The sequence below is a fragment of the Oryzias latipes genome, chromosome 2, assembly GCF_053564925.1.
Source record: "Oryzias latipes strain Hd-rR chromosome 2, Olatipes_Hd-rR_3.1".
In the NCBI taxonomy this organism is placed as follows: domain Eukaryota; kingdom Metazoa; phylum Chordata; class Actinopteri; order Beloniformes; family Adrianichthyidae; genus Oryzias; species Oryzias latipes.
The window spans coordinates 33,745,532-33,759,835 of record NC_136238.1 but is presented as its reverse complement, the minus strand read 5'-3'; the positions used below and the strand labels follow the sequence as shown (position 1 = coordinate 33,759,835).

At 44.7% G+C, this 14,304-nt stretch overlaps 2 protein-coding genes across 2 annotated transcripts in view; both read left to right on the top strand.

The window, feature by feature from the left end:
* LOC144987317 (uncharacterized) overlaps positions 1–14,304 on the top strand; it is a 406,167-nt gene that overhangs the window by 352,827 nt on the left and 39,036 nt on the right. The window lies entirely within an intron of this gene.
* LOC144986688 (NLR family CARD domain-containing protein 3-like) overlaps positions 1–14,304 on the top strand; it is a 520,304-nt gene that overhangs the window by 490,237 nt on the left and 15,763 nt on the right. The window contains exons 7-9 of the mRNA XM_078934468.1: positions 10,538–10,657; positions 11,093–11,148; positions 11,233–13,027. Of these exons, the coding sequence (XP_078790594.1) occupies positions 10,538–10,657; positions 11,093–11,148; positions 11,233–13,027 (1,971 nt within the window). The remainder of the gene's footprint in view (positions 1–10,537; positions 10,658–11,092; positions 11,149–11,232; positions 13,028–14,304) is intronic.

Sequence of the window (14,304 nt, the reverse complement as noted above, 5' to 3'; positions counted from 1 at the left end):
GGAAAAAGCCAGCTGGGAAATCACCCATATAAAATGCCTTACTTAAGGATCCAGCAAAATGAAGCCAATTTAGTCGACATTTCTCCGCACTGCGGGCGACGTCATTTGGAGCCAGTTGACAATGATTGGCCCAAGTCACTCTGAGTCACGTTTCGGGGGCAATTACTCATGAATGAGCTTGTTGGTTGTCTACATCCTTTCACTGAAAACGGCTCAGGAGAATCTGTCAATCAAACAATTGAGGTAGGGGTCACATCCTTTTATGGAGGCATCTGATTGATCAGTTTATGACTTGAATAACTGATGATAAAGAAAATAATTCATGAAAAAAATGGATTATCAAGAACTTTGAAAAAAAAAAGAAGACACCAGAGCAAGAATGTTTATTCTAACAAATAGAATTACTGAGTAATAGCTGTTTGTTTCTCTACAGAACTCAATGAAATTTTGGCTTCTTGTAGCCAGCAGGTATTTCCTGTTTGAAACGTGAGGAGGTGGGGGGGAAGAGCACGCAGTCCAGCAATATACAGTTTATGGGCCATACCTGCTTTGGCTGCTTCTCCTTTGCTTTGCTATGAATTTGCTGCTTGTCACCTGTCCAAAAATGTCTTCATAAGCCTGACGCCCTGTCTGTATGTATCACCAGATGTTTTCAGCCCGATCGCTACATGAGCGGTGTCTGTGTTTATCTCATTTGCAATGCATGAAAGACACGGAGGACTTGTAGAGATCAGAAATAGTTGTTTGCAAAAGCCTCACAAAAACATCAGTAATCAGAATCAGAAATCCTTTAATGTCAATGTTACACAAGCCAGTGACAACAAAAATCCTGGTACTCTCCAGCTGTTTGGACAATATAAAATGAAGTAATTTATTTATATAGTAATGTGTACACACACACACATATATATATATATATATATATACATATATATATATACTGTATATAAAATAAAAGGGGAATAATGATAAGAAGTATCACGTCTCCATGTCCAGGTTCTTCTTGCTGTAAGCTCAAAATGCAGCCTTTTTGTTCACAGTCATCTAGTAATCACAATCTGCAGAAAGCATTTGACATCTCCCCACACTTTTATCTTTTTCTAAACAATGAAGATCATGGCTGCTGGAAAACCAAAATTGCGCTCACAACTAACACTAGGGCAAATGCCATAAAACTGTTTCCTAAACAAAAGTTAAAATAAAACATCGGGGAGAAAAAAGGGGTCAGAGTTGTCATAGTATTGTTCTGATTTTGTCAATATTATCGATGTATACCGTGGGGAACTATGTATTTTAAACCTTTTTAAATTTGATCTATGTTATGTTAATTTTAAGTCATTTTATTTCATGTTAATTTACATTTTTATTTCATTTTATTTATTTTATTTTATCTACAGTTTCTTGGTGGCTGGCCATGGTCAGCACCAAACAGAGGATGAAAATTAGCTAATGCAACAGACTGCTGTCCCAGCAAGGCTCCACAGAAAGACTGAAGCAATCTCTTGTTCCTCGTGCCATCAGGCAATACAATTCTCTGGCAGGGCATCTTAGAAACAATTTCTTGTAATACTTGTTTTTATTTATTCATTTTATTTCATTTTCTTACCAACTGTTTTTTATATTATTAATTTTTTTATCTATTAATCTTTTTAGTCTATTGCTATTTTTACTTTTTTTTATTGTTTTTAATATGTTTATGTGTTTTATGAGTGTGAGCAGATGGCCATTTTTAAATTTCCTCAGGGATTACTAAAGACAATAAAAAAAAATATTAATAATAATAATGCTATAATCCTGCATATATACAGTGTTAATCTATTTTAGAGCACTTAACACTGTTCTTTTTATACATTGTGCATTAATTAAATACATACAAATACAAAGTTACAAGAAGTAGAAGTATTGAAATGTACCTGGTGTAAAAGGTGTCAGAAACTATATTAGCAAGAGACAGAAGTGGGTGGAACCTTGCCAAATTTCTAAGATGATTAAATAGATATTGTAAGGCAGTTACTTCAACATAGGATAACCCCCTGTCAGCCTATTCTTATTGGTTAAGAAGTAACGCGATACTTGGAGTTCAGAAGAGTTTTCAGTTGGTGCTCACGCTCATCGCATGGACAGGTCTCTCCGCTGTTTTGTGCCCGAGCAAGAGCCTGAGCAAATATTGCAAGCCTGTTGCTGTTAAAAAGCATTATCTGTACTTACCTGCTCAAGACGAGTAAAAGTTTCCGAGCAAAGAGTGCTTGTCGTGTGCAGTGATTTCCCTCCCCACGCGCGTCCTGAAGAGTTGCGCAATCGCCATCACCGGGAAACCACAGCACGATAAATGGTGTCAGAAGTGGGATCTTCAAGCTTTCAAAAATTGTGAGTACAATCCACTTCACCAAATAAAGTAAAACCGACTGTCCAACTGCACAAGAAAGAGAAAAGTCTGCCTAAAGTTTACCTGCTATAAACTGACCACGGAGCCCGGCCTGCAAAGCATTCATTAGTGCCACCTTTTGGCCGGAGGCCATATTACACCAGATCAGTGCTCTGGGAGTTATGTAACCTTGTGGTCTGCTAGGAAACGCTGCAGAATTATCCAATAGACGATTGAGGAGTGTTTCCCAATTAAACAAATTCATGAAAAAGAAACAATAACATCAAAGAGTTAAAAGTATTTCAAGATGGATGAGGAATTACAAGGAGCTACAGCAAGAACATCTGAGTCTGACGGTGCCCCACAATGCTTACAAGCATTGTTAGAAAATCAAAACCAGCAGACAAAGCACCTTCAGATGATGCTAGCCCCTGTTTTAACACACATTACTGGGGGAATACCTCAGGCACAGCAGGATTTGTCATCCCCTGCAATTTCAAATAGATATGGAGAAAGTTTGCCCCCTTTAAGCAGCCAACCACCAGAACCTGTTGTTGCACCTTTGGCTTCAGAGCCCTCTGTGAGACAGACAGAGCGAGTCCGTGTTCCCATTACAGCAGAACTGGATGTTCTGGTCCTGCTAGAATAATATCAAGACGAGAGCATCAAATGAGATGACAAGATGCTTGGGAGTTGGAGCATAGAGCTGACCCTTTATTACCCAGCCGTGATGAGCAAAGATTTAATACCACTAGCCACAACAGTCATCATGCTTCACAAGAAATGTATAGACCTAAGCTTGCCACATTTGATGGGAATGATGACTGGGACTCGTTCCTGCTCCCATTTGAGCGACTAGCCCGTAAATGTGGGTAGGGTGCAGCTGAGAGGGTGGACCGACTACATGACTGTTTAAGAGGGACTGCAATACTCTATGTGTGCTACCTTCCTGAAAGAACAAGAGAGGATTACGTATATTCTCCTGGTGGAACAGCTTACCCAACATTGGAAAAAGCCCCCCCCACACACACACACACAACAGTGAGGAAAAAGTTAGGAGAGCTTCGCCAAGGAAAAGAATCATCTGCTGAATTTGCGGAGGAGGTCCGACGTTTTGTCACCTTGGCTTATCCAGGGTTGGACCTTGATCTTCAAGATCAGATGGAAACTGATGCTTTTCTAAAAGGACTGAGAAACCAAAAGGTGGCCTATGAAGTAATGAATCGAGACCCTTGCTCCCTTTCAGAAGCTCAAAAATGTGTCGAGGCCCATGAGCATAATTTTCGAGCGACTGTTGGACGTGAGGCCGATATAAGGAGCCGGACGAGGCGAGTCTCTTCCAACAACTTCTCGCAGAGTACAGTCTCCTTAATATGTGACTGCTCAATTTGCAACATTGACAGATCAAGTTAAGAACTTGGTTCACACTGTAGGAAACCTGCAGTTACAGCTTGAACGTCTCTAATCTACTCAATCTGAACATCAAAGAGCCAGATCACCAACTCACTCCACAGTTCAGTTTGAAAGACCACTGAATCTCCACCAAGTGCAGCCTGGCCGAATACGGTCCCAATCCCCCAGTCCCACACGTGGACTCACTGGCACATGTTTCAGGTGTGGAGAGTCAGGACACTTAAGAAGAGACTGCATCAGGTCAAAGAGCCCGCCTGCTTCACATGTCCCAATCCCCCAGTCCCACACGTCGACTCACTGGCACATGTTTCAGGTGTGGAGAGTCAAGACACTTAAGAAGAGACTGCATCAGGTCAAAGAGCCCGCCTGCTTCACATAACCAGGATGACAAAAACTCTGACAAAGGCTTATGGTAAGAAATTACATCTGACACGAGTCAACAGCAACATGGGTTATAGATTGGCTGCACCAAAAACCAAGGGGAGAGCCTACAGATTCCACTGAAAGTGAATGGCATTCCAACACAAGCTGTGGTTGACACAGGAGCTCAAACAACTATAATTTCTGAGGAACTTTTCCAGATGTTTTCCAAAGAAAATGAGAAGAAATTATCTAAAACAAACCTTCTAACCGCAGGAGTTGGTGACAGCATGGTTGCAAAGCGTGGTCTGAATGTTAACTTCAACATTGTATCCAAGTCCATTGACTGGGATGTGCATGTGGTCCCGATACGGGACTCTGTTCTTCTGGTACTGGATCTAATGAAGTTCCATGATGTTGTCATTCATGCATGTGGCAAAGTCTTTATTGATACTGAGCTTGTGCCCTCCAAAATAGTGAGGGGGGATGGAACAGACTATTATGTTACCAGGGTGATGCTGAGTCAGACTACAACCATACCACCATCATCTGAATGTGTAGTTTGGGGTGAAGTTGACGACCCAAGACCTGAAATACCAGCAGTATTGGAACCAATGAGCATCACTGAAGCTATAGCTTCAGGGGGTGTATTTACAACTATGAAAAAGAGAGTGCCATTCAGGCTCTGCAACTTTTCAACTAGCAAATCAGCACTACCAAAAGGAGCTTGTCTTGGACTGCTGGTTGAAGCTGATCCTACAGAGCTAGAATGTGCAGAAGAGCTAAAACATGACCTAAACATGGAAAGGAAGAGATCGTCACTTGTTGTGGGGAGAGTGGTCACATCTTCTGACCTCCCAGAGCATCTTCATGGCCTCGCAGCAGCTGTCAGTGAAACCTTAAGTGAGGAACAACAACAACAGTTCATCCAGCTACTGCTGACATATCAATCTCTGTTTGCCAAGAATGACTCGGACTTGGGTTATCTGTCTGCTGTTACACACAGGATTGATACAGGATCTGCCAAGCCTGTTCATCAACCAGTAAGGCGCACACCTCTTGGATTTCAAGGTGAAGAGGAGGCACACCTTCAAGCTATGCTAAAAGCTGGAGTCATAACACCATCTCCATCTGAATGGGCTTCCCCTGTAGTCTTGATACGGAAAAAAGATGGAGGAGTCCGGTGGTGTGTAGATTACCGCCGTCTCAACAACCTGACCACCAAAGACGCATATCCTTTACCCAAGATTGAAGAGTGTCTGGATGTGCTTGGAGGAGCCACTGTGTTTTCAACGCTTGATCTTCAGTCCGGATACTGGCAGATAGCCATGACTGGAAAAGATCATCAGAAGACAGCTTTCATCACTAGATGGGGTCTATATGAATATACACGCATGCCATTAGGCCTCTGTAAATTCCCAAGTTCTTTTCAGAGGGCAATGGAGTTAGTGCTCCGTAGACTCCAGTGGGAAACATTGCTGATCTACCTGGACGACATTATTGTTCTGGGTCGGGGGGTAGATTAAAGTCTGGACAGGCTCGCACAAGTTTTTAAATGTCTACACACTTATGGGCTCAAGTTAAAACCATCTAAGTACCATTCACTTCAGGATGAGGTTCTTTTCCTGGGCCACATTGTGAATGGTCAAGGAGTTCAGCCAAACCCAGCGCTGGTTAGTGATGTGCAGCTTTGGGAGCCACCCCAGAACCAACAGGATCTACAAGCTTTCCTTGGGTTGTGTAACTATTATCTAAAGTTTGTTACAGCTTTTGCAGAGTTAGCCAGTCCCCTTCACTGCCTCTTAAAAAAGGGGGTTCCCTTTCTTTGGACTGAAGAGCATCAAGATGCATTTGCACAGGTAAAAGAGAAGCTGACCACTGCACCAGTGCTTTGTTACCCCATTTCTGAAGGCAAGTTTATTCTTGATACAGATGCATCAAATTACAGCATTGGAGCTGTACTATCACAACTCCAGTGGGGAGAAGAGCGAGTCTTGACATATGCTAGAAACCATCTCACACCATCCCAACAGAGATACTGTGTCACCAGAAGAGAGCTGCTTGCAATTGTTCACTACACACAGCAGTTTCGCCACTACCTACTCGGCAAGAAGTTCCTGTTGCGGACAGACCACAGCAGCCTTGCCTGGCTTTTCCGCTTCAAGCACCCCAAAGGCCAGCTGGCTCGTTGGCTGGAGGAAATGAGCCAATATGACTTTGACATTGAACACAGGCCTGGTTATCGACATTCCAACGTGGATGCTATGTCAAGACAGGTCAGTGCAAACTTCAACCGATGTAACTGTTATCAAGCTGGGAAGAATGCGTCCGACTTGCCATGTCATGGGTGTAAATACTGCATAAGACTGCAGGAGCAGTGGGAAAGGTTTGAAGATGATGTTGATGATATTGTAACTTTAGCAGTGAGGTGTGTCGAGTCTAATGGCAGTAATTGTAAACAGCGAATTGCAACAGGCCAGGTCAGTACAGAGTTGGAAACTCCAGCAGTTAACTGGTTACAATCGGTCACACCTGAATAACTCACTGCACTCCTAAAAGACAATCCTGTTCTCTCCCTTCTCCATAAGTGGAAAGAGTCGGAGAGACTACCTAGTAAGGAGGAGGTGATGGTGGAGAGCTCTGCCGTGAGGAAGTTTTGGCTCTGTTGGCCTCACGTGCTGTTGTACAAAGGTGTCCTGCACTATGTTTGGGAAAAACCAGGAACTGGGAAGTCAACCTTTCGGTTACTTGTCCCAGCTTCCATGCAGAGAGACATTTTGCAGGCTTGCCATAACCCTCCTCATTCTGGTCACTTAGGTGAGGCAAAAACCCTGGAATGTGTGCGCCAGAGCTATCACTGGTATGGAATGGGGGGAGATGTCCACCTATTTGTGAAGAAATGTCAGCATTCCAATGCATGCAAGTCAGCGCATTCCACAATAAAGGCCAGACTGCAAAATTATCAAGCAGGAGCCCCACTCGATCGGCTGCATCTAGACATTCTTGGCCCATTTCCAGCCTCTAGCTCTGGAAACAAGTACATTTTGACCATTATTGACCAATTCACATGGTGGGTTGAAGCGTTTCCTGTACCAGACAAAGTTGTAGCAACTACAGCAAAGAAACTGGTGTATGATTTCATTGCTCGTTTTGGGGCACCTCTGGAATTACATACAGATCAAGGCAGGAAGTTTGAGAGTTGCTGTTCCAGAATATTTGCAAACTTCTGCAAATTACCAAGACGAGGACAACTCCTTACCATCCCGCATCCAATGGCCAAGTAGAACGGTTCGATCGAACACTGCTCCAGATGATACGGTGTTACATGGACCAGGATCAGAAGAACTGGGATAAGCACTTACCGCTGCTTACTTCGGCCTAACGCAGCTCTCAACATGCTACCACTGGGTTTACACCTAATAGACTCATCCTTGGCAGAGAAGTCCATTAGCCTCAAGATGTGCAAACTGGCATTGCTGCACTCAAATCTGACCGTATGGAAACCCTGGAGTTCCTTCATCACCTGGATGAAGGAATGAAAAATACCCATAATCTTGCAAGAAAACATCTCCGGATGGCACAGAAACGTCAGAAGCAGCATGATGTTCAGGCAAGAGAAAACGCATTCCAAGTTGGAGACCTGGTTTATATAAAGGATGACTGTCACGGTGCCCCCGGCAGGCTCCTCCTCCTCATCAGGCACACCTGAGGACACCAGCTGCACCTCCTCTTCCTCATCAGCCCGTGGACTCTTAAGGAGACCCAGGACCTGTAATCGACGCTAGTTCGTTGTACTCCACGGTGCATCCTCTGGCCTAGTTCGCTATTCTTGTCCATGCCTATTATTCCTCGTCTTACTTTGCCTTGTCTCTGCCTACCTTGACCTCGCCTGTTACGCTCTGGACTCTTACTCACCTTCTCACTGGTTCCTCCTCGTCACCCCTCTGGATATCCACCTGGGATCACGGTGTTTGCCGTCAAGACCCTCCAACCATCCTCGCCGCATCCACACCTGGAACTCTGTTCAAAAATCATTAAAACTATTCCTACTCACCTGCCTCGCCTGCCGAGTATCCTTCCGGGTTACAGCATCTGGGTCTGCCTCTGTTCGCTAGCCATAACAATGACACCAAAAAGAAAGGTCTGAGCCCAAAGCTTCAAGTGCCATGGAAGGGACCAATGATTGTATCCGCATGTCGTGGTCCTGTTCTTTATGAGATTCAGGGGCTGAAGCGCAGCAAGATAATGCATCACGATCGTCTGAAACCATACAATGGTGACATCATTCCAGCCTGGGTTAAGCATAGACTGAGTCAAGTCCTGCAGTGTGAAACAGATTCAGGAGTACAAATAAGTGAAGAAGAGGTGCCACTGGTACCAGAGCATTTTCTAACGGGACACTATGAAGAGGATCAAGTAAAAGGGGAACCACAAGCCATGGTTAAAGAGAAGAAAGAGACTCCGTGTGGGGAACAGAAGACCCAAGAAAGGACTATCAAAACCTCCAGGGGGCGTATAGTGAATCGTCCAGAAAGATTTAGAGAATAATTAAAGGATACAAGTTGTAGATGTTCAGGAACCACTCAAGTCTTAGGTCTGGTTAACCTTAAATGCAAAAGTTGTGTTCAGTAACGTGTTCAATTCAGAGATTTGTTCAGTAATTCCAGATTACAGCAGACCAGTGGTAATTCAGTTCTGTATTATTTTATTATTTTTAGGCATTAGTACTGAAGGGACTCAGTACTTCCAAAGGGGGAGGGGGGGGGGGGTAGTGTAAGGCAGTTACTTCAACATAGGATAACCCCGTCAACCTATTCTTATTGGTTAAGAAGTAACGCGATACTTGGAGTTCAGATTAAGTTGTGGGTAACGTGAAGAGTTTTCAGTTGGTGCTCACGCTCATCGCATGGACAGGTCTCTCCGCTGTTCTGTGCCCGAGCAAGAGCCTGAGAAAATATTGCAAGCCTGTTGCTGTTAAATAGCATTATCTGTACTTACCTGCTCAAAACGAGTCAAAGTTTCCGAGCGAAGAGTGCTTGTCGTGTGCAGTGATTTCCCTCCCCACGCGCGTCCTGAAGAGTTGCGCAATCGCCATCACCGGGAAACCACAGCACGACAATATAAGTTACCTGCTTATTATAAGGGATAAGAGTTAAAAGAATGCACAGGTCTAACTTTTTCTTAAAATGTACCTTTTCCAATGGCACTAAATACGAAAATAAACACAGACTTAAATAGTAGAAAAGATTTGCATCACAACTGAAGAGAACTCCAAAATGTGTCCCTTACACCTTTCAGAATTTTTTGGAAAGCAAAGTGAACTAAGCACAAGGATTGCTAAAAGTCTGTTGGAGGTGGAGGGAGAGCAGAAGTGCAGCAGCTGATGGCAGCTTCCTCTGCCTCCCACTGCTGTCTGACTGCATTCACCTGAACGTGAGAGGAAACACACGAGAAGAGCCAATCAGTGGAGGAGCAGCTGATCTGTTGGTGAAGGAGGATCAGAGCTGATGATGAGGAGGGTTTCCTCTGCAGGTGAAGGAGGAAGGTGTGTGTGAGCTGATGTGGATCCAGTGAATCCAGCAGCATGGATCAGTGGGAGGAACCACAGGAGGGAGCCCCTCCCTCTAGAAGCAGAGATGGTAACCATGACAACCAGAGCAAAGCTCAGAGGTGAGATGAACATCTCCAACTGTCCATGATCTTCTCCATGTCAGAGCTCAGGACTCACACCAGCAACATTCATTCTCCACAGGAACCAACCTGGACCTGAATCTAGACCTGGATCCAGCTGGGGGTCCAGAAGGAGGTACAGATCAAAGGATTCTAATCCAGATTTCAAAGACTTCCATTCAGCAGTGGAACAGTGAGTGTTTGTCAGAGTTTTTGGAGGCTGGATTCTAGTTCAGATGATCAACAGTTTTCAGATGAAGGACTTGAGGTCTGGTTCAGTTCTGGATCTCTCTGATCAGACTCACTTGGAACATCATTTGTGTGATGAGATCTTTTCAGTTGAGTCTTCTGAGAGTCTCTGAGAGACATCAGAGATGTTGGAGAAGAAAACATGTTGACTGCTGACTCTGACTGACAGCAGCTCCAGTCTAATGAGAAGAATCACTGCAGACTCCTAGGATTCAGATTTTCATGCTTTCCAAACATCACATTGTTCTAGTTTGACTTTCTGCTCTCAGAATTTCTACATTTCTACATGGAGAATTGGAATCAGCTTTTCTAGAAAAAAGTCTGGATTAACTGACAGAAAATGCTGAAACCTGGAAACTGTTGATCCAAACATGTCATGTTATTCCAGACTGAACAGCTCAGTCTGTGTTCATGTCAAAGTCCATCAGCTGTTCATGAATGAGCAGATCCTCCAACACTCTGATGGTTTGGTGTTTGCAGAGGTCAACAGGTCACACAGAGAGTCCAGTCTGCAGCCTCCAGCTGTGGATCCATGAAGAGTGACCGGTCCAAGTGGAATCCTCCAAACTTCAGAACTGAACCAGGACCTTCAGACTCACAGTAAGAAGCTGTTTCTAGTGAACAAAGCAGAGTTCAGCTCTCAGCAGGAACAACAATGTTCTCATCAAGAACATCAGCTGATCCATCCAGGAAGGTCAACCATCTGCTGTGAGCGTTTTAGGTCTGAGAGGAAAGAAAAGAGTTGGACAACTCTGGAGGACACAAAGCTCAGTCTGTGAGGATGAAGCAAACAGCTGAACTTTTCTCTGAGCTCAGTCCAGACATGAGCTCCAAACACAGCTAACACATCATTTAGACCTTCAGATGGACTAGATCTGCTCTGGTTTCACCTGGAAACACATTTGCTCACATTCAGCACAGTCTGGATCCCAATATCTGAGTCTGAAGATCAGAGAGGATCTGCTCCATGATCAGAGTTAGTCTGGAACTTCCCACTGACTGCTTTGATTGTTGTTCACTAACGTTTCTCCTTAGTGTCCACAGAGAGAAGAAGAGGAGCGGACCCCAGTCTGCAGAAAGACCCAGAGCTGGTGAGTCAGAGCCTGATCATCTGCTGATGGATTCTTCTGGAAACATGTGGAACACTCATGAAGGAGCTTTCTTCTCTCTGTCAGCAGATGTTGGTCTGCAGGAGATGTTTGGAGAACACCAGATCAGTCTGAGGAGCAGAAGTGAACATGTGGCTGAAGGAACTGAAGAAGCAGGAAGAGAAACGCTCCTCAACAGGGTCTACACTGAGCTCTACATCACAGAGGGACTGAGACCAGAGGCTCACACCCAACATGAGGTGATGCAGCTGGAGACCACCACCAAGACCAACCAGCTCCATGACACTGCAATCAAGAACCCAGACATCTTCAAAGTCCTCCCTGACCAACACAGATCCATCAGAGTGGTTCTGACTAGCGGAGTTGCTGGAGCTGGAAAAAGCTTCTCAGTGCAGAAGTTCACTCTGGACTGGGCCGAGGGCTTGGAGAACCAAGACATCAGTGCTGTGGTTCCTCTGTCCTTCAGGGAGATGAACTTGATCAGAGATGAGCAGCACAGTCTTCTCACTCTTATCCAGCTGTTCCATCCAACACTCCGGAAGATCCCAGCAGAACAGCTGTCTGTCTGCAAACTTCTGTTCATCTTTGATGGTCTGGATGAAAGCAGACTTTCTCTGGACTTCAACAACAGTCCGGTAGTGTCTGATGTCACACACAAGTCCTCAGTCAACGTGCTGCTCACTAACCTCATCCAGGGACGTCTGCTGCCCTCAGCTCTGGTCTGGATCACTTCCAGACCTGCAGCAGCCAATCAGATCCCTCCTTCATGTGTGGACAGACTGACAGAAGTACGAGGCTTCAATGATGCTCAGAAGGAGGAGTACTTCAGGAGGAGGTTCCCAGATGGAGAGCTGTCCAGCAGAATCATCTCCCACATCAAGGCCTCCATGTCCCTCTACATCATGTGTGAAGTTCCAGTCTTCTGCTGGATCACTGCTGTGGTTCTGGAGAACCTGCTGACCACAGAGCAGAGAGGAGAGCTGCCCACCACCCTGACTGACATGTACTCCCACTTCCTGATGGTCCAGACAAAGAGGAAGAAGAACAAGTACCAGCAGGAACATCCGACAAGTCCACAAGAGCTGACAGAGACGGACAGGGAAGTTCTTCTGAAGCTGGGGAGGCTGGCATTTGAACATCTGGAGAAAGGAAACATCATGTTCTACCAAGAAGACCTGCAGCAGTGTGGTCTGGATGTCACAGAGGCCTCAGTGTACTCTGGAGTTTGTACTGAGATCTTCAGAAGAGAGTGTGGGATCTTCCAGAAACCGGTCCACAGCTTTGTTCATCTGAGCGTTCAGGAGTTTCTGGCTGCAGTCTACATGTTCCACTGTTACTCCAACAGGAAGGTAGAGGTCATTGAGGACTTCCTGAAGAACAACATGGAGAACCCATCCCTGGATGAGTTTCTGATTGGAGTCATGGAGAAATCCCTGCAGAGTCAAACTGGACACCTGGACCTGTTGGTTCGATTCCTTCATGGTCTCTCTGTGGAGTCCAACCAGAGACTCTTAGGAGGCCTGCTGGGTCAGACAGAGAAGAATCCAGAAACCATCCAGAGAGCCATCAACAACTTGAAGAAGATCAACAGTAGAGGATTCTCTCCTGACAGAAGCATCAACATCTATCACTGTCTGATGGAGATGAAGGACCTCTCAGTTCATCAGGAGATCCAGGAGTTCCTGAAGTCAGAGAACAAATCAGAGAAGGAACTCTCAGAGATCCACTGCTCAGCTCTGGCCTACACTCTACAGATTTCAGAGGAGGTTCTGGATGAGCTGGACCTGAAACAGTACAAGATATCATCATATGAGGGTAAACGGAGACTGATCCCAGCTGTGAGGAACTGCAGAAAGTTCAGGTGAGTCCAGAAGTGATTGTGATGATAAATCAGATCAGTGTTCAGATTAATTTACAAAGAATGAAAGGTTTGAAAATGATTAGAAATAAAAAACATGAAAGAAGAAAATCAGTTTGTTTTTAACAATCATATGATCTTTTAGCTAAAGAGCAAAGAAGGAACATATTTGTCCAAATGAAATCCAATCCAGAACCTTCTGAAAGGTTTGAACACAAAGCAGACGGTCCAAAATGAAAGGATGTCTTCATTTCCACAATGTCAGCCATTCTAGAAGCAAATTTCTAAAATGCTCTTTCTGTTCATCATCTTCTTTCTAGATAAATCATTGATCTGTTAATGAAACAGTTTGATGACTAAAAGAAGAAACTGAAGCAGAAACTTGATGGGAGAGCGGCACTCAGTACACACACGTTTCAGCACACATAGGTTTCAGCACACACACATTTCAGCACACACAGGTTTCAGCAATTCAATTCAATTCAATTTTATTTGTATAGCCCAAAATCACAACAACAGTCGTCTCGATGGGCTTCGAAGTAAAACATGAAATCAAAAGGATCACGAATACAAAGAGTTCAATAGAAAAATACTAAAATGAACTAACAAACTGACTAAGCTATACTGGCATCCCTGCCCTTAGACCCCCCTTCGCGGTAAGGAAAAACTCCCAAAAAAACCGGATTCCGGAAAAAACGAAGAAACCTCAGGGGTGCCCACATGAAGGAGGGATCCTCCCCCAGGACGGACAGGCGATTTACCAGAAATCTTAGAGAAGAATTAACTTATCTAAATCTACAACTACATATATAAAAGTCCAGCAGACGAGCTTCATCCAGCCGTGGTTGTGGGGACAGTCAAAGGCGCGAGTCGAGCCGGAGACAGGAACCACAGCCAGGTGTAGGAGCAGGAGCAGAGACGAGGTACTCGGTCAGGTACAGAGCAGAGACGAGCCAGAGATGAGCCAGAGGCAGGATCCACAGCCAGGTGTAGGAGCAGGAGCAAAGGCGAGGTAAACGGTCAGGAACTGGAGCACGGATGAGCCAACTGGAGTCTGGAAGCACTCCCACTCCCCAGGAGGGGAGAGGAAAAGAGGGACAATACATGAATCGCACTGCACCAAACAGAGGCATGGAGAACTAAATGATAAATTATGATCAAGAATAGAGGAGAGGAAGGGTAGAAGTAAAAAAGGAAAGAGGACAGAACCCCAGTGCACCATAGTTACCCCAGCTTCAACTTCTAGCAGCCTTTTAAAAGAAATAGTTATTATTAAGTTT